Below are 18783 nucleotides of genomic sequence, written 5' to 3'. Positions count from 1 at the left end.
GAACGCACTCACTGGCGCAGGTATGAGAGCCTCCTTCACTACAGCACAGCAGTGAGTGATTTCATGCATTGCAGTGAATGGGCTTTGTTGTTATCCTGTACTAACTGTGCAGACCTCTACGAGGGTGACAGGGACAGCAGGGTTTCAACATGGTCACCGCTGGGGTGTCACTGGCAAAATTGCCGTACATTAAACACTGAAAACACATTCTCTCGGCCTCTGTCTCTCTCTCTCTATGTCTCTCTGTCTGTCTCTGGCGGCTGTCTCTGTCTCTGTCTGTCTGTCTGTCTGTCTGTCTGTCTGTCTGTCTGTCTGTCTGTCTGTCTGTCTGTCTCTGTCTGTCTGTCTCTATATCTGTCTGTCTGTCTGTCTGTCTGTCTGTCTGTCTGTCTGTCTGTCTGTCTGTCTGTCTGTCTCTCTCTCTCTCTCACCTCACTAGCATAACTCATAGCAAGCTGACAACAGCCATTAGCGACCAATACGGACGTCATCTGTTGCGCAGCAGTGCTAAGTGCGGCCAAGTGGCCCGGTGTTGCCGTGTGCTGTGTAGTGTCTTCTGCAGTACACACAATCAATACGATACAACAGCAGGGATAAGAGGTGGGAGGCAACAACTGGTACTCACAACACCCCACAACATCAGAACAACCACATATGCTGTGTAACTCGGGTGTAGTCAGATGGATTTTATAGGGAGATCAAGAGGAATTTTTGATAACCCTTTGAGGTTCCATTGTTCGAATTCGAACGATATTTGACTGCGCGCGGTCAAACACCGATTTTAGCTGGCAAACATGGTCACACAGGTCTCAAACTTCACAGACAGCTCGCAGAGATCGTGACCATGACGTAGGTATCAAATATGTGGGGGTCGCGCACACAAACAAATACAGTGCGGAGCGCTCGAAGTGTGGCTATGTACTTCGCGAACGCAGAAGAAAATTTGCTTCCGCAAGGACCATGGACGGGGCTGCTGCTGCTCAGTTGCTCCTGCAAATGGACGCTGATGGAGATTCAGTGAACGATATAAATGAAAGTGAATTGTCTGATGATCCATGTCTCTCCTCGGAAGAGGAAGACAACCTTGACAATGATATTTTAGATCAAGTAATTGACGACGGCTCCGAGAGCAAAAGTGACGGCGATGAGGGAGATGACGAAGATTTTGAAGCAGAGGTAGTTGCTGCTGCGCCAACTGCTCCTACCCGTGGTGGGCCTCGAGGACGTGGAGGACATCGAGGAGGTGGCCGTGGCGCCCGTGGTGGCCGTGGCGCTCAGCGCAGGCCGTGGAATACAGCGAGGTGGTGGTGCAGTTCGCGGTGCTCGCGGTGGTCGTGGAGCTGGTCGCGGAGCTGGTCGTGGAGGCAGAGGACGCGGCGTTGGTGCACAGTATGACCCAGCCAGTGGGTATGACGGCGAGGACGACGGAGCACCTGGCGCGATCGTGTTCCATCCCACAGCAGCTACAGGATTAACTCTACCGGATGGATTTGTCCCAACGCAAGAGAGCGACTTTTTCAAGCTGTATTTCACCTTTGAAATTGTAACAAAAATCGTCCAATACACAAATCAGTATGCAAGAGCCCACATCGACTCGAAGCCCACATATGCAGTGAATGGCGAGTGGAAGGACACCAATGTTGACGAAATGTACAAATTTATCCCGTTAGTTATTTTTCAAGCTTTTCAGAAGGTGCCTGAAATCCGTGACTACTGGCGGACGTCATCTTTGTATGCAGGCAACTATGCTCAGCTGATGATTTCGTCCCGACGCAGGTTTGTTGCTCTGTTGTGCTTCCTGAAAGTTGTCAACCCTGATAATGAAGATCCCAACGACCGCCTGCGCAAGGTGAGAGAGCTGAGTGACCACATGAGAGAACGATGCCAAGCACTATTCAAGCCGGGCCAGAAAGTCGCAGTAGATGAGCGGATGATACGCAGTACTTACCCAAAAAACCCGTGAAGTGGGGCTTCAAGGTCTTTGCTGCTTGCGACTCTGCTTCGTCTGTATTATTCAATCTTGAAGTGTATACTGGCCAGCAGGGCACCAATGGTGGCTTGGCGCACAATTTCGCTATGAAGCTGTGCGCACCGCTCTTCCAGCAAAACCATGTTGTATACACGGACAACTACTACACGTCTGAGTTGTTGGCCAACTCTCTTCAGGACAATGGCATAAATTCAGAAGAGCTTTACCTTTCAGACAATATAGGGGTCTGTATATACAAATGTTCATAGATTCGGACATATTGTGCACTTTATGAAAATACTTCGGAATGCGCATATTCTCTGAAAATAGTTGGACCCTCAAAGGGTTTATAAAGAACATGGCATTTCATTACTTCTGCACGATGTGCAGCAAAAGATACACTCCTCTAGCTCTGTGTACATTAGCTAATCTTTAGGCCAGTAGTTCGGCCTACTTAAAGCTTGAACCTGCACTGATGAGACGTATATGGCCAAAACAGCGTACTGTCTACAGCATTGAGCTAATCTTTATCAAAATATTAGTCACCGCTTCAACAGCTGGTGGCAGTCTGGGTTCAGAGAGTCAAAAAAGGAAGTTTTGAAGTTTTGATTTCCGTGTTTTCTTTGCGGCATCATACTTTAGGTACTTCACGGAGTATTTGGAGCAAATTTGAGCAAATTCCGGTCATTCGATCCAGATATACTGCGCAAAGTTTATACAATAGACCGAGCTCCTTATTATTGTCTGGGTTCGAGCAAGGGGGCAACCTAGCGCGAGCGTGGGATCCTACTTCACATACGTGACTCAGGATCATTGCTGCGTTCTTCACCGTCAGAACTGGAGGACAAAGCAAACAAGTCAATTCACTCTTTTCCTCGCGTGGAGCCACAGCGGCCCGGAGCAAGCGGATCCAGGCTATACGCCGTGAGGAAGGACGTACATGTAGTTTTAGGGTCACTCTGAATATTCAAGTTGCAACGATCATTTCAATCCCGAATCGTTTTACCCAGCTCTACTAGAGCAGGATGAGTCCAGGAAATCAAACAGCTGCCCAACCAGGTTTGCTTTTCGCAAGAGAGTGCAGCCTGGACGGAGTGGACGCCCAGCTCCCCAGGCTCGCAAACCAGTATTTGCTGAGAGGCAACTGCAGTTTGAGTTTGAAAGGAACCTAGCCTAGTGCAGTTTGGTCCTTCCTGTAATGGAAGTGTGGAAGTGCAGCATCTGCATCACGAGCTGGCAACAAGAAGAGCTCATGTACAGAGTCTCGAGGAGCAGCTGGACGATGTGAGGACTTGGGTGAAGAAAGCCGAAAAACAGTTGCTTCCATACGATAACATAAAGGAAGACTCTGAGCAGCTCCAGCTTCTCGCTGATTTGCCTTCAGGTGTTCGACCGCTCTGTGAGACTTCCTTAAGCCTAGCCCAGAAAATGTACTGAGCGCCAGATCAGCAAAGACAGAAGCTGAGGGACGGCAGATAACAGTTGGCGGCGGCCGTAAATCGCCAATGAGCATGGAGGATCAGCTGCTATTGGCATTGATGTGTCTACGCCTGGGCCGAATAGAACAGAAGCTCGCATACATATTGGGCACAAGCAAATCATCCGTTTCACGGTATATAACAACTACGAGTAGCTGAGCTGGAAAGAGTTCTTGTTCCGCAGTCTGGGCATGATCCCCATCTGGGCGAGCTGGCCAGATGTTCAGACATCAATGCCACGTATCGCAAGACATTCTGCATTGTGGATGCAACTGTTCTATTTTGCCATGCACTTAGGGTTCTTGCACCGGCACGGCAATGGAGGAGGTCATCAAGACCCAGCAGATCCTTGCGCTCTTATTATCTCCCATGGTACCATTGCTGGTCACAGCACCCGGAAGCCAGTTGTAGATGCAACCAAATCAACCAAGTTCTCTTACTCCTTTTTTTTCAATACTGAAACCAAAGGCATACCATTACTTGCATTGAATGCAGTGATGCGTTCAATACTGCCCACCAGTACAGCACAGTGATGAGTTCAACACTGTCCACCAGTACAGTGCAGTGATGAGTTCAACACTGTCCACCAGTACAGTGCAGTGATGAGTTCAATACTGTCCACCAGTACAGTGCAGTGATGAGTTCAACACTGTCCACCAGTACAGCGCATTACCAGACTGGCATATAATCACAATATTATACTTGGATGGCGAGCCAATTTAATTATGGTAAAAAAAGGAGCAGGGCGCACACACCAGGAAACATGAGAGCAACTCATCACTGTTCAGCAACTCATCACTGTTCAGCAACTCATCACTGTTCAGAATGTAACCCAGTTCACTGTAGATTGCAAGACTCACCAGCAACGGACTGCTCAAAGGGCCGCACACACAGTTGATAATGCTGACGAGGTACCACGGCTGAGTGAACAGGACAGACGCACAATCAGCCCCGCAAGAACCCCAATACATCAGATGAAAAACAATGGAGAACAGAAGCAAATTGCTCTCCTGCATGCGTAAAATACGCTGTGCCACCAACGTACTTGAAGCTCACTGCTTTATTACACAGACACAGATAGTTCTATCAAAAGTCAGTAAGTCAGTAAGTCAGTATGGGTTTATGTCTCGAAACGACTCTAGATTCGTACTAGGTCATTCTGACACACCAGTGAGAATAATGCATGATATGTTGGGAGGCAGCATCAATGCCAGCCAGAACTACACGCAGTGTCATTGGTTTATTACGCGCTAGTGTTGCTTAGGGGTATGACCATTTCGATTACTTTTACCCTGTTCCGGAATCACAGCCATTCCGTTCCCCGGGACGCAGGACACAAAGGACAAGACTAGTTTGTTTTACATTATATATTTCGACATTACGGAAATGAAGACTACACTGAAAGGGACGAACAAAAGACTGACAAAAGGACTCTCGACTACAAAATCGCGCATGCTCATATCACACATGCACCCGACTAGACGAGACAGTTTGGGGAATGCCAACACACAGGAAAACAACACATCATTTCACAACAACCCCACGTGTCAAATCATGGACAGTGTTGATTACCTGTGGTGGTGGTGGTGGTGGTGGTGGTGGTGGATGGAAGTATTGTTTGGTTAAACTTTTGCAACACAGGTAGAACTTCCGCTGGTGAAAGCACTAAAGAATCCTCTTGAAACGTGTCTCCAGTAATCAGCTTGGAAAAGGTCCTGCAGGGAAGTTATAAAAGGAGGGAACATGCAGAGCTCCGCACACATTCTTCATAATTGGCAAGTTTCAACAGGAGCATTCATCAATCAAACAAGCATAGCAAACACCAACACAGCAGCTCAACGCAGTACATTTGCGCTAGGTGTAAATTCTGACACGAGTGTGTTGGTCAGTGGGCGCCACCCAAAGCGCAAGCATTAAATCAGGAAGAAAGATGCAGCAGCAGCATGGAAAATCTTACCGAGTATTGTCAGACGTCCATTGCCACTCCTAGGAGCGAAGGGAGAAACACAACATATAACCCATTATTGATGCTGTAACTTGACGAAACTAATGAACCGTGTCGCAAATCTGGCTGAAATCTGAGCTGAAATTTAGCAAAAAGGAAAATACTCGGGAAAGAAGGCAAGCGTCTGAAAAGAAAGCCCTGTACAATAAGTGTTGCATTTTGAACTGTAGAGTCCCAGTCTCCACTCACCGATGAGGAATCATACACACTATGCGAGGTTGTGCTGCATGCTTTACAGAGATCATACAGGCGACGCGCTGACTTTGCCAGGGCAGAAATATCAACCATGTCATCTGCAAAGGAGCAGCAGCACAAATCAGAAGAAGAACATTTGACAGAAAATTTACTTTACTCGTGGTGAGGAGTCTCCTCTGTAACCACTATGCAGAGTAATAGCACTGCACCAGCTTACGTCAATAGAGAACCAAGATAAACTTGGCGTGTATGTCCAACAACTTACATGATATACAGGCTTAAGCTTAACCCATCGTATAATCAGCCACGACATAATAATTGCTGAAGCTATGCAAAAGACGTTCCTTTAGTAGCGTCTGGTGCTAGCCAGGGTCCACAGCGCTTTATTTCGGTATGTGTTTGTGCCGTAGGGCGTTATCACGTGACACGCCAGGCCTGGCTCGCTGTACCGTACATAAAGACAGCTGGCCACCATATTCAAATAGGCCTTTCAACTACAGGATCATAAGGTTAAGCAACTTGGTAGGATGTGTATGTATGTGAAATGTATCGAGGGAATGCAGGCAGGGTGATAGTGTGGGTTCAAATCCCATGTTTATAGATACAGGTAGAAACGTCTTTGCAATACGATTATCAGCATTTGGCGATTATCGGGTACATTTTTTGTATTGCAAAGACGCTTCTATCATTTCGAATAACACGCAAGGTGATCTAGGTAACACAAATCATAGCGAGGGCTCTGGGCTTTTCATTAACCCTTTGCGGTGCATCAGTCATTAAAGTCTGATATATTGTGCGTACCGTAAAACTGTCGTAACTCCATTGTTTTTAGTCCTGTTGCAAATATCGAAATATGTAGATTGAAGAGGAAGCTCCAAGCTTTCCAATGGTGTAATCGCTTTTGCGATAGGAGAAACAATGATTAATTTAACATTTGAGAATACACGCCGCATAAAAGAGACAGACACTGTTGAGAGAACTGTTCATGATGTCCTAGCAAATACATCTAAGTTCATGCTCAGGCTTACATGAAGCACATCTTGTTGGAAGGTCAGTGGACAGTTGCAGACATTCTTCAGCCAGGTTGCTCGTTTCGACGGTGGTGTTATCAGCAAACGATCCTCTACACCCGCTCTGATAGGTCTGCAGCACCTTGTCTTGCAAACAGTGAAGAACGTGCTGAAGTTGTGATATTGCACCCGGCGACGCATCACAGTCCAGCAGAGCTCTGCACAATCGCCCAGGTACAGACATACACAAATACACACACGCACATGCACACACACACGCACACATACACACGTGCACACACGCACGCAAACACACGCACACACACACACACACACACACACACACACACACACACACACACACACACACACACACTAGTCTACTACTACTACTACTACTTGCTCACTGCCAAAATTGGTCACGTGGGTCTCCCCGGGAGAGGGGAGAGAGGAACTCAAAAGGAATCTTGGAAAGAGGACTCAAATGGCTATTGAATCGCCCAACGGCCAACAGCCCCCTGAAATACCCCAAACTATGGGTGGACTTGAAAATGATCCCACTTACGGGCTCACCACACCTCAGTAAGTGGGTGAGGACAAGGTGCAGAAGAAGAATTGACGGCATCAGGGTATCTGTCCCGGAATCCAACTGCAGTTACCCCTGCCCCCAGTGAGGGTAATACTTGCTACTAGTGTGGGTGGCTAAATCAGAGTGGATCTGACATAAGCTTCACTAGCACCAGTGATTACACAAGAGTTAATCTAGCCAGAAGCAGTCCAGGGTCAACAGGTATGTACACTTCAAATAGAAAGTATATGAACCCTGAAAGCAACAAAGGTGGCAGATACCACAATACACCTTCAAGCAGCCGAGCCTGTTGGCAACAGACCCAACACTATCTGGAATATGTGTACCCACCAACCGGACTAGCTGGCACACACAGACACAGACACAGACACAGACACACACACACACACACACACGCGCGCGCATGCAAACACGCACGCACGCACACACACCACACACACACACACACACACACACACACATACACACACGTGCACGCACGCACACACACACACACACACACACACACACACACACACACACACACACACACACACACACACACACACACACACGTCCAACACATTTACCATGTTGGCGGATTTTGTGAGACTTCTAATCAGGCGTACATGTCCAGTTTGAGGTTCTAAATATCACACCTTGTTACGACTGAAATCGGTCCCAGAAGATGGTTCTAATTAACTAGTATGTTCGAGTTTTGCTATACAGTAAAACCGGCTTTTTAAAATAAGCGGTCACCCCACGTTGCGAGCAAAAGGTGTCGTTAAAGCCAGGTGGTCTTTAGAACAAGGTCCCATACATTCACGGCATGCTGGATCCTGCACATACTTCCATGTACTCATATTGACAGGTGTTGGGCATTGAACACTTTCATACAGGCGAAGGCCCATGCGTTTTCACACCTCACTCAAGTCATGCAGCGCCCTGCACTGTCACTTGTCCCTTCCATTGACTGCATGTACTCCTTCTGAGCACATTTCAACCCTGTTGCAGCCAAGCCTGCCAGCCAGGACAGCACTTGTTGTTGCTGCATGCGGTCAGATACGGCACTTGTACACTGAAAGTCGGCCGCTGGTCGCGCACCGCAGGTGGTTTCTGTTTCCAGTTCAGTGTCTATGCAAAACTGCAGGTGCAGGGAAAAACGGTCATTCTAAGATCAGGTGGTCGCACATACTAGAGGTAGCTTAGCCCAGGTTTTACTGTGAATAATCCGGGTTCCACCCGTACCCTGATAGCCAAAGTGAAACCCCTGAAGGATCTCAGGCTGCATTTGACGAGATCTGCAGTGTCAAAATCCGTCTGACACGCACTGAGTTAAACCAACAACGCCACAGCCAGTTAAAACCCACTCTTACCTGCACAGACGTATCGCGTCCACTAAGTCATCACTATCCAAGCAGGTTCTGATACATTGCAGTAGTACGGTAGAATAAGACAGCTCCAGCAAAAGACTCAATCTACAAAACAAACATAGAGATACAGAGGGGGGGGGGGGGTGCGACAGGTAGGAGAGACAGGAGAAAAGGGAGGGGTTGTGGGAATACAATCAGATTCAAGATATACGAGAAAATGGGACAGAGAGTGAGAGAGATAGAACAGAGAGTGAAAGAGATTGGGAGGGAGAGAGAGAGAGAGGGAGGGAGAGAGAGAGAGAGAGAGAGAGAGAGAGTATGTGTGTGTGTGTGTGTGTGTGTGTGTGTGTGTGTGTGTGTGTGTGTGTGTGTGTGTGTGTGTGTGTGTGTGTGTGTGTGTGTGTGTGTGTGTGTGTGTGTGTGTGTGTGTGTGTGTGTGTGTGTGTGTGTGTGTGTGTGAGCAGGATACGACAGCAATGCTTTTCAACCGAGCTGTTCTGCAGATAACTTATATCATCATGCGATTTTTGGTGAATAGACCAATTAGAGAAATCACATTCGACCAATGCTGATGAGCATGAAGAGTACAATCTGCATCAATGTATTTCCAAGAGAAACTGAACTTGATATACTTGCTTAGCATGGCTATATCTAGGCTAACAGAAGGCTGACGATGTGATATCCTTACTAGTGAGCTACCTCACATGATATATCATTATCTTTCTACTCCTCTACTCTAAGTTTGTATCAGCCGCGCATGCGTTTCCGTTGTGCTGCTGAGCTTCCATGTCGTTCGAGTTCGGCGTTCTAGCTTTGATCTTGAAGTCAACAGTTGTCCTTTTCGTCTTGTCCTGAATTGCTCTGGTGTGATCATAATATTTGGCGACGGAGATGGCACATAAACAAGAGATTTTCTGTCCTGAGATATCGACATGCTGGCCACATACGTGTACATGAAATTCTGCACACCTCTTGTATAGAGATACAGTGCTGCGACGGCAGAACTTCACATCACGTGACATGGTTCAAAAGGCTATGCTGGCAAACAGTGCAACCAGTGACCATAAGAGAGTTGTACCCAAAGCAGGGCTATGTGCAGCCTTCTATCCATCTTGCACGGGGTGGAAATAATGTACATGGGTTTGTCACGTGATGTGAAGTTCTGTCGTCGCAGACCCCATAGCTGGATTAGCACACTCTTGGGGGTTACGTACTACAGGTGGAATCCTGATAATTCGAACTTCAAAATGCCAGGAAAAAACTTCTAATTATCCGGACATTTTAATTATCCAAACATGAACCCACGACACAGTATGTACCTGTATTATCTCTAATATAAGCACGGTCCTTTATTTTTTTCAATGTACCTCCGCCCCGTGCTATTAATGGAGACGTTCCTTTATTGGAGACTGTTTCATTATTATTTCAACCTCATTTCAGAGGCATGTTGCCATGCCAAATTCATGTCAGACACACACATTTCAGGGGTTTTCGCCGGCACTGCATTTTAGAGATAATACGGTACATGCATTTTACCAGGTACCGATAGACAGTGTGCTTATAATGGAGACTGAGCACTTTATTTTTTGAATGCCGCCCCAAGGTGTTCTATTATTGGACACGTGCTATTATTGGAGACTGTGCTTATATTAGAGATAACACGGTATGTCAAAATGCTCTCATGGTCACGCAGAGTTGCGCTATGGACTTTAGACACAGATTTCACGGATACTGAACTGACCACCACAGCCTGCTCAAGCAAACTGAACTGACCAGTACAGTGTACAGTGAACTTCGAATTACACTTTGCTAACTTCGAATTATCAGCACAAATCCCACACCTTTTCTATTTAAGTGGAATCCGTGGGACTTCTAATTAACCGGACATGAACGATTCGAGGTTCGAATTATCAGAACATTTTATGTGGGAATCGTATTGACCGAAATCGGTCCTGGAAAAACTTCTAATTAAGCGGTATGTTCGAATTAAGCCATATTCGAATTATCAGGATTCCACCCGTATCATTACATTTATTACATCTCAAGACTCGGCGGAAACACCGGCCAATGTTAAGAGAGTGGGTGATAGCCAACCCCGGCGATAAATAAAAGTAAGGGGAGGGAAAACGAAAGAGCAGCAAAATCAACAGCAACAACAACTCCGTAAAGAAATAAGCTCTTGGTATTACTGAATATGTACGAGATACAGAAGCTAGGCAGCGGTGTTCGCCAGCATCAAGCTTTCACAACATTTACAAGTGCTGCCAGCCCAAAGAACAGCAATCTATCTACGCACTTGAAGCCAAGTGTAGGCAATGACACGTGCCCTACACCTCCAGGCTACATATATGCGACATGGTGTATGTGAACAATGCCGCTCTCTCCCCTCCCCCCTCTCTCTCTCTCTCTCGCACACACACACACACACACACACACACACACACACACACACACACACACACACACACACGCACGCGCGTAGAGGTGGGAGTTTTTTTGTGGTTGTGATTGGCTGTTTGCATACTTTCATGTTCTCATGTTGTTTTGTCCCTCCATTTCACACATCACTGCCAGTGACGTGTGAAATGGAGGACTTGAACCAACAATAATTCTCCACTACTTTCAGTGCTTCGCTATTCAGTTCGCTGCAACTACTGCAATATTAGCTGCAATAGTGACACAAAAAATATCGAAAACAAATATCAGACAAAGAGTTGTTGAACTCAGCACGTGTTGTCGACTTGTTGTCACATTTAAAGGGGAACTGTCACCAAAATTTTTCTTTGTCTTATCTTGTAGTTCTTTGGCTCCTGATCACGATGGTGTTATTCGTTGTTCTCTGCGATGACTGGAAGTGGGTGAAAACTTGAAAAGAAGGTGCCCAAAATTGTCCCGAAGTACCGAGTGACGTCACGCCGGACTTGACCTCCACGCGTACATTCATCGTCAAAAACGAAGTCCAGCCCGTGTGCTCGTCGATCGAGCCAACTGTTCGATGTACGGTGCACGCTTGCCTTCTGAACTCGGACACTCGATGTGTACTGTTGTACACAATGAGAACGCCAAAAAGGGACAAAATAAACAAAAGTCGACTGCAGTTTGTCGCACTGGTACTTCCTCCACGACGCTCCAGCTCTTTGTTTTATTTGTGATTACGAAGGAGTGGAAGGATGTTTGTTTGCTGTTAGTGTGACACACATACCTCGTACTTGAAAATTATGTCGTTGTATCGAAGGTGGCGATGTTGCCCACCCGGCTCTGAAATGAAAGACGTCGGAGTTCGTCATCTGCATCTTCAGCAACATCGCTAGATGAATCGCCTTCACGTAACTACATTGCGTTCCTTTGGGGCTCGGGTTGGTGGTGTTATCGCCGGCCGGAAGAGTATTGTTTTCTGCATACGCACTCATCATCGTGTTGTTCCTCACACGAAAAGTTCAAAACAACGACGTACTTCCGTGCTCACAAAATAAAACGATCTTCGCGGAAGAAGTCAAAAAGGTGAAAGCTCAGCTGCTTTTTATTTTGATTTGGCTGTGTAGCTGCACGTGGGTCTCTGCCTCTTTGGCATTCTCCTTCGGTACGACGTACCCATCCATGTGTTACAGTTCAAAAGGCACACGTGCACCGTACATTGGAACAGCTAGCTCGATCGACGAGCACACGGGCTGGACTTCGTTTTTGACGATGAATGTACGCGTGGAGGTCAAGTCCGGCGTGACGTCACTCGGTACTTCGGGACAATTTTGGGCACCTTCTTTTCAAGTTTTCACCCACTTCCAGCCATCGCAGAGAAAAACGGATAACACCATCGTGATCAGGAGCCAAAGAACTACAAGATAAGACAAAGAAAAATTTTGGTGACAGTTCCCCTTTAACATCATGTTTACTAGATAGCACTATAAATGCTGCCAGCACTACTGTCACCTGCATCAAACTATGCAAGTGCCAGCTATAGGGACACTAGACAAGCAGTGAATATGCCAGGTAATGTGAATTTTATCACCCATCCAGTACAGTGCGAAAACAAGCGAGTTTCAGGACATACCCTTGAGTGGCAGCACCCAGGAAAAACGATATTCTTATGTTATTTCTATAACTTAGAACCTTCCAAGTTGGAAGGCTGTTGGAGTGCGCATCCAAGATGTGCTAGAGCTGTTAGCCAGTTAGTTGTAGAAAGTCAGCACCGTCGGTCAGTGTCGTGCAATGTTATAGCATGAGCTGATTGTTTAGTAACTGGTGGTGTTAGTGGACATTAAAGTGTAACTTGTAGTTCCTTGGTCCTTTTTTACTTTTTACAAATAATCCTTGGCTCTCCATCCGGGATATTAGTTGGCCTTGATCATTTCAGAACCCAGTAGACTTGTTTTTTTCTTGCCATCCTTTACATTCTGCTCTGTAGCGTTCTGTGCAGTGATTCCAGGTGGCTTAGTGTACTTGTGCTCTTGGGTATTACCAGAAGTGTACAAACTCTCATCATCTCACTTGGTAAAAGTTGTGTTTGTAATGTGAACATTAACTGGCTACATCAAGTCACTTTTAGAGGTCGCAGGACAACGACCAGTGCAGATTTCAACATTTCTGAATACAAGTTGAGCTTGTCCAAGTCACGGTTTCACGGTCAAACTGATGTCACTCTGACTACGTTCATCCTTCACAATGCCAAGAAAGAGTAAGAAGACAAAGACATCTGTCAAGAGAAATGATGCTGTGTCCCGAACTGTGCCAGAAACAGACGATCAGAAAAAGGAGCTGTTGGGAAAAGCTGATGAGGCAAGCAGAGCAGTACAGTCGGTGTTTTCACGTTGCCAGCAACGTCACGAGGAGCTGCTTGATACGGTTTTGAAAAACACTGAAAATGTAAACAGCTTCCTTTCTTGCCTCCAATTCCGCTACAGTCAGCATCAGAAAATATATCAGAGTCACAAGTATGTAGGAACATTCAAATCAGCGGTTCAAGCAGATAATCAGACAGTAGACAAGAAGACCTACATGTGCTATATGGAAAGAATTCCTGGACTCTCCCATAATAAATGTGCTTTGGGGCCCATCACCTTTATAAGTTGTTTGCAGCACAGACTTTCAGCATTTGACAGCATCTTCCAAGACGTCTTCAGCGATCAGCCAGATCAATGCCATGCAAAAGTACCTCCAAAGCAGTTCCGTGCTTTTGAGCACATTACGGCCAACGATCTTGGTTTCATGGCACAGTTCTGCTATGTGTTTCACAGCCTACAATGTATAGTTGACACCATTGCAACACATGTACCTGGATCAAGGAAATACCTATGTGAAATTGCTTCTTTGGAGACGATTGACATTTTGGAAGTCTTCTGTTCCTGCTATGCCGGTGAGCTGTTACTATTGAAGAGTGAGAAAGAAGGTGAGCATAACGATTTGAAGGAATTCAGTGTGGCATCAGCAGATCTCTTCAGTGCCACTGAGTTTCTACCATTCTTGGATGATGCGTACACTATGCTGGCTCAGTTCTTCATCATTGTGGATATGTGTGTTGGAAAAGAAGTGAGCTGTAGTGCCGTATCTCGGAGTAGTAATGAGTGGAAGTCTGTTGTGTTGGAGGCAAAGAGAATATTCAATCCATCCTTCTACAAATATGATGTGGCTGAGTTTCGTCGTCGAGTGGTAAGACCTGTGCCACTACAGTGCCCACACATGCAGCCATCGAAAACAAAACGTCAGTCCAAGTCAGGAAAACAACCAGCATGTGTTCGCACACACTACATCTGCAGTGCATTGCTGCTGGAGAACCTTGAGAGGCTACAGGGTTTGCTGAAGTGGTGCCTCCAATATGTGTCTAATTGCGTGGATGTAGGTAAATGGGACAGTCAACACATGTGTGAGCAAAGTCTGGTGTTAAATCTCTTCACAGTATGTATGATCACGTTATATTCTATTTGGAAGCGAATTTGCATTCTATGTGATCTTGGCTATCACACACAATCTGCAAATTTGCAAAGCTTCAAAGCAAGTGGCCACAATGAAGCTATCCTATTTCAGGTGCAGATACTTACCTGTAGATGCTTGGATGCCAGCTTTTACCCACGCGGCTTGGAGAATACTATCTTTCTCCCGATGGTGGAAAAATTCTGTGAACTCGTGGATTTAGCCATCCACAATGCAAAGAAGGATAAGGAAGAGCTCTTCCTACTCCTGTGTGAAGACAAAGGTATGACATCCGATGATCTTCTCTCCCTACAAACTACCCTGGACCAGGTGTGCAAAGCCGTCACAAGCCAGGCCCAACCATTTACTCTCCACAACTTGACAGCAAAAGAAGGCAATACACAGGCTGCAGCAGAATCCTCCTCTGCTGCAATTCCCACGCCTGGTGCTGGAGCTAGTGCTGTTGCTGTTGCTGCTAGTTCTGTTGATGATAACAATGTGGATAAACAGCAAATCCACATGGCAGGAAGATTGTACACTGACATTTTACACACCACACTGGACAAAGAAGCCGAAGCTGTCACCGAAGAGCTGAGCAAGTGCAAGTTGGATGCTGAACAATCAACAATCCCATTTCGAGAACGCTTGAAGAATTTCTTAACCAGCGCACACTAAAAGCTCTATCATGCATTTACTCCAGTAATTTGTTTAGAAGTGACACTACTCACACAACAGCACACTTTCTACCTACATGTCCTTGTAGTCATTGTACCTATAGTCTATGTATTCCTGTGTAGAACTGAGTCCAGGTCAACACTCTCACTTTTTCTCATATCTACAACATGTACTTCATGTGTATGGTTTTCATTGTGCATACACGTCATTGCTGGTCCACTCAGAAACACCTGCTTGTGAACATGAACAATAATTGAGTTCAGCAAAAACTCCGTCGGAATGTGTTTGTTTATCACATTCCATACCGTATTAAAAGGAAAATAGTTTTACGGTACAAATATATCGCGAAATTTCGTGAGTCAAACCGCATTCGCAAAGTTTTGTCCCGCACACTGTCAAATTTGCAAAGCGCGTACATCAGATTCAGACTGGTATGATATACGGTACGGAGAAAGACCGTCACTGTTCGGGCAGTTGTTTTTGAACCACAGTGATCCCGATGAACTCGTCTTCTTTCCTGCAGTCACAAAGTAAGATGAATTATTTCTCTTCTCTCTCCGAAGTATCTGTAGTTAGCAGCAATGTCGATCCGTTCCTTTTTGTTCCATGGCCCTCTGCTTCAGCTGATTCGGCGAGCAGTAACGATGGCAAAACTCGTCTTCTGTCAACTGCGGACGTTCCGTCACCTGCAAATGTTCCATCACTTGCGTCTGCGACCGTCGCTGCCGCCAGTTGCGGCAGCGATTAAAATTCCACTGGTTCGCGTACCGGGCAGGTCAAGAACAAGGAGTCGTACAACTCCCTGGTCAAGAGCCACCTTTCCGCTTCCGTGGGACGCCACCACCCCATGATCAGGCGTCAGATGCGGCTCCTAAACGGTGGGGGAGGATGGATCAGATCCACCAACCATAGGCCAAAGGCCTAAATCCTATTTGTCATCCATGTTTTACTCGTGCCAGGCCACGTTATAAGTAAATATTATAACAAGGAACCGAGTGTATATAGAGATATATACACCAGTATGAAAACCGAGGCGAAGCCGAGGTTTTTATAACTGGTGTATATATCTCGATATACACGAGGTTCCTTTGTTATAATGTATTTATACCTCTCCATATTCACCGTGTGTGACCTCCTAATGGCTTGTTCCTCGGTCTTTTACTCGGCCTATATTTCCCATATAGAACTCGTCTTGGTCAATATCCTATACATATACACCACTAAGGGAGAGCATGCCTAAGACTGTAAGTGTATATGGAGTGAGGTATAAAGGGGGCTAAACCCTGGTTACGCCAGATGTACTACATCATATTGTTACATAAAATGCCATTGGCATTACTTCAAAATAATGGTGGTTTAGTGTGTGCGCTAAGCCCTGTTAACGAACGTGGAACATCTACCACTCATACTTAGTCTGATGATCATGCATCTGATTATGATGTCATTGCTATACATGCGCATGCGCAGCGCGCGCCACTCTCCCACGCGTGCTTTCCAAATCTTGCTTTAGAGAGAGAGAAAGAGAAAAGAGAGACTCCTTTGTCACTTTTGCTTTCCGACGACTTGACTGTTCACTGGTTTGTCCGTCAGTTGTCAATTTCCCCTTCCCTCCCAAACCCATTCGACTGGGGATCACTATCTCTCCGTCACTGTCACCATAATTTCCTCAATCACAGTGTCAGTACAACTCTTGTCAATATACTTATATCGGGTGAGGGCAGTCTATCTCCGCAGCTGGCTCATTTCAATCACTAGCGGTTGCAGCTCCTGCCCACGACAGGCCGACCGTCTCTCGTTCACACTCTGTGTGCTCCAGGTCACAGCTCCTGCGCAGAGCAGGCCGACCTGTCTGTCTCTCTCTCTCTCACACACACTATGTGTGCACCGGGTCACAGCTCCTGCGCAGAGCAGGCCGACCTGTCTTTCTCAGGCACGCCAGCTGCTCCGCCCAATATCCCTGATATGCCAACCAGAAAACAATGTGTTCTGAGCCGGGTGCATGCCTGTATGTGGAGAGTGCGTTAAATCTATTTAGTGGATTAATACTGGATTGGTGTTTGTGCGGTTGTGAACACTGGAAGTGATTGTGATTGGCTGTTTGCAAATCTCATGTTCTCCCTTTGCTTTGCCTCACAGTTTAGCACATGAGTGCCAGAGATGTGGCATCACACCTTGAGAACCTGTACCTACTCAGTATCTTTGCTACTTCTACTACTTCACTTGACTTGGTTCTTATTTTTCGTCTTATGAGATTAGTATACTGTTTAACGTAATACTGAGACAGCTTTATGCTTAGGGGGTTATAAAATCATCGCTTCAGTAGAGATACTGTACTCTGGAAAACTATTACAGTCGTCCCTCTCTAATCCGGCACTTTATAATCCAGCACCCTCGATAAACCAGCACAATTTTCAGTAGCCAAAATGTCCTCTTCATGCACATTGCAGCAGTAAATCAGATTTGTTAATCCAGCACCCTCCCTAATCCAGCAGATTTTCGTGGCACAAATGGTGCCGGATTATAGAGGGACCACTGTATCAGACAAATAATTGGTGAACTTAGCACGTGTTGTTGACTTGTTGCAGCACATTTTTTTAACATCATGTTTACTAGATAGCATTATCAAATGCTGCCAGCACTCCTGTCACCTGCATCAAACTACGGCAAGTGTTAGCTATAGCGACACTAGACAAGCAGTGAATATGGCAGGTAATGTGAATTTTATCACCTATCCAGTACAGTGTGAAATCAAGCGAGTCTCTGGACATACCCTTGAGTGGCAGCACCCAGGAAAAACGATATCAGTGGGTCTTGATCATTTCAGAATCCAGTAGACTTGTTTTTTTCTTGCCATCCTTTGCATTTTGCTCCGTAGCGTTCTGTGCAGTGATTCCAGGTGGCTTAGTGTACTTGTGCTCTTGGGTATTACCAGAAGTGTACAAACTCTCATCATCTCACTTGGTACAAGTTGTGTTTGTAATGTGAACATTGACTGGCTACATCAAGTCACCTTTAGAGGTCGCAGGACAACGACCAGTGCAGATTTCAACATTTCTGAATACAAGTTGAGCTTGCCCAAGTGTTTCATGGTCAAACTGATGTCACTCGTATTCTAGACTCTGACTACTTTTCATCCTTCACAATGCCAAGAAAGAGTAAGAAGACAAAGACGTCTGTCGAGGGAAAGGATGCTGTGTCCCAAGGCAAGCCTGTCGTCCAAACTGTGCCAGAAACAGACGATCAGAAAAAGGAGCTGCTGGGAAAAGCTGATGAGGCACACAGAGCAGTACAGTCGGTGTTTTCACGTTGCCAGCAACGTCACGAGGAGCTGCTAGATATGGCTTTGGAAAGCACTGAAAATGTAAACAACCTCCTTTCTTGTCTCCAATTCCGCTACAGTCTGCATCAGGCAATATATCCGAGTCACGAGTCAGTAGGAACATTCAAATCAGCGGTTCAAGAAGATAATCAGACAGTAGACAAGAAGACCTACATGTGCTATATGGAAAGAATTCCTGGACTCTCCCGTAATAAATGTGCTTTGGGGCCCATTACCTTTATAAGTTGTTTGCAGTACAGACTTTCAGCATTTGACAGCATCCTCCG

At 46.0% G+C, this 18783-nt stretch overlaps 1 protein-coding gene across 2 annotated transcripts in view; it reads right to left on the bottom strand.

Moving 5' to 3' along the window:
* The window catches only part of LOC135814280 (kinetochore-associated protein 1-like), a 135962-nt gene that overhangs the window by 51614 nt on the left and 65565 nt on the right, over nt 1-18783 (bottom strand). The window contains exons 34-40 of one of the 2 annotated variants that reach the window (XM_065327379.1): nt 8602-8703; nt 6676-6875; nt 5642-5745; nt 5405-5433; nt 5020-5162; nt 4308-4367; nt 432-556 (exon numbers count right to left, since the gene is read on the bottom strand). In XM_065327379.1, the coding sequence (XP_065183451.1) occupies nt 432-556; nt 4308-4367; nt 5020-5162; nt 5405-5433; nt 5642-5745; nt 6676-6875; nt 8602-8703 (763 nt within the window). The remainder of the gene's footprint in view (nt 1-431; nt 557-4307; nt 4368-5019; nt 5163-5404; nt 5434-5641; nt 5746-6675; nt 6876-8601; nt 8704-18783) is intronic. The other variant, XM_065327380.1, reaches the window with a different exon arrangement.

The sequence above is a fragment of the Sycon ciliatum genome, chromosome 4 (genome assembly GCF_964019385.1).
Source record: "Sycon ciliatum chromosome 4, ocSycCili1.1, whole genome shotgun sequence".
Classification (NCBI taxonomy): Eukaryota; Metazoa; Porifera; class Calcarea; order Leucosolenida; family Sycettidae; genus Sycon; species Sycon ciliatum.
Note: the sequence above shows the minus strand (reverse complement) of the source record. Positions and strands in the feature narration are given on the sequence as shown.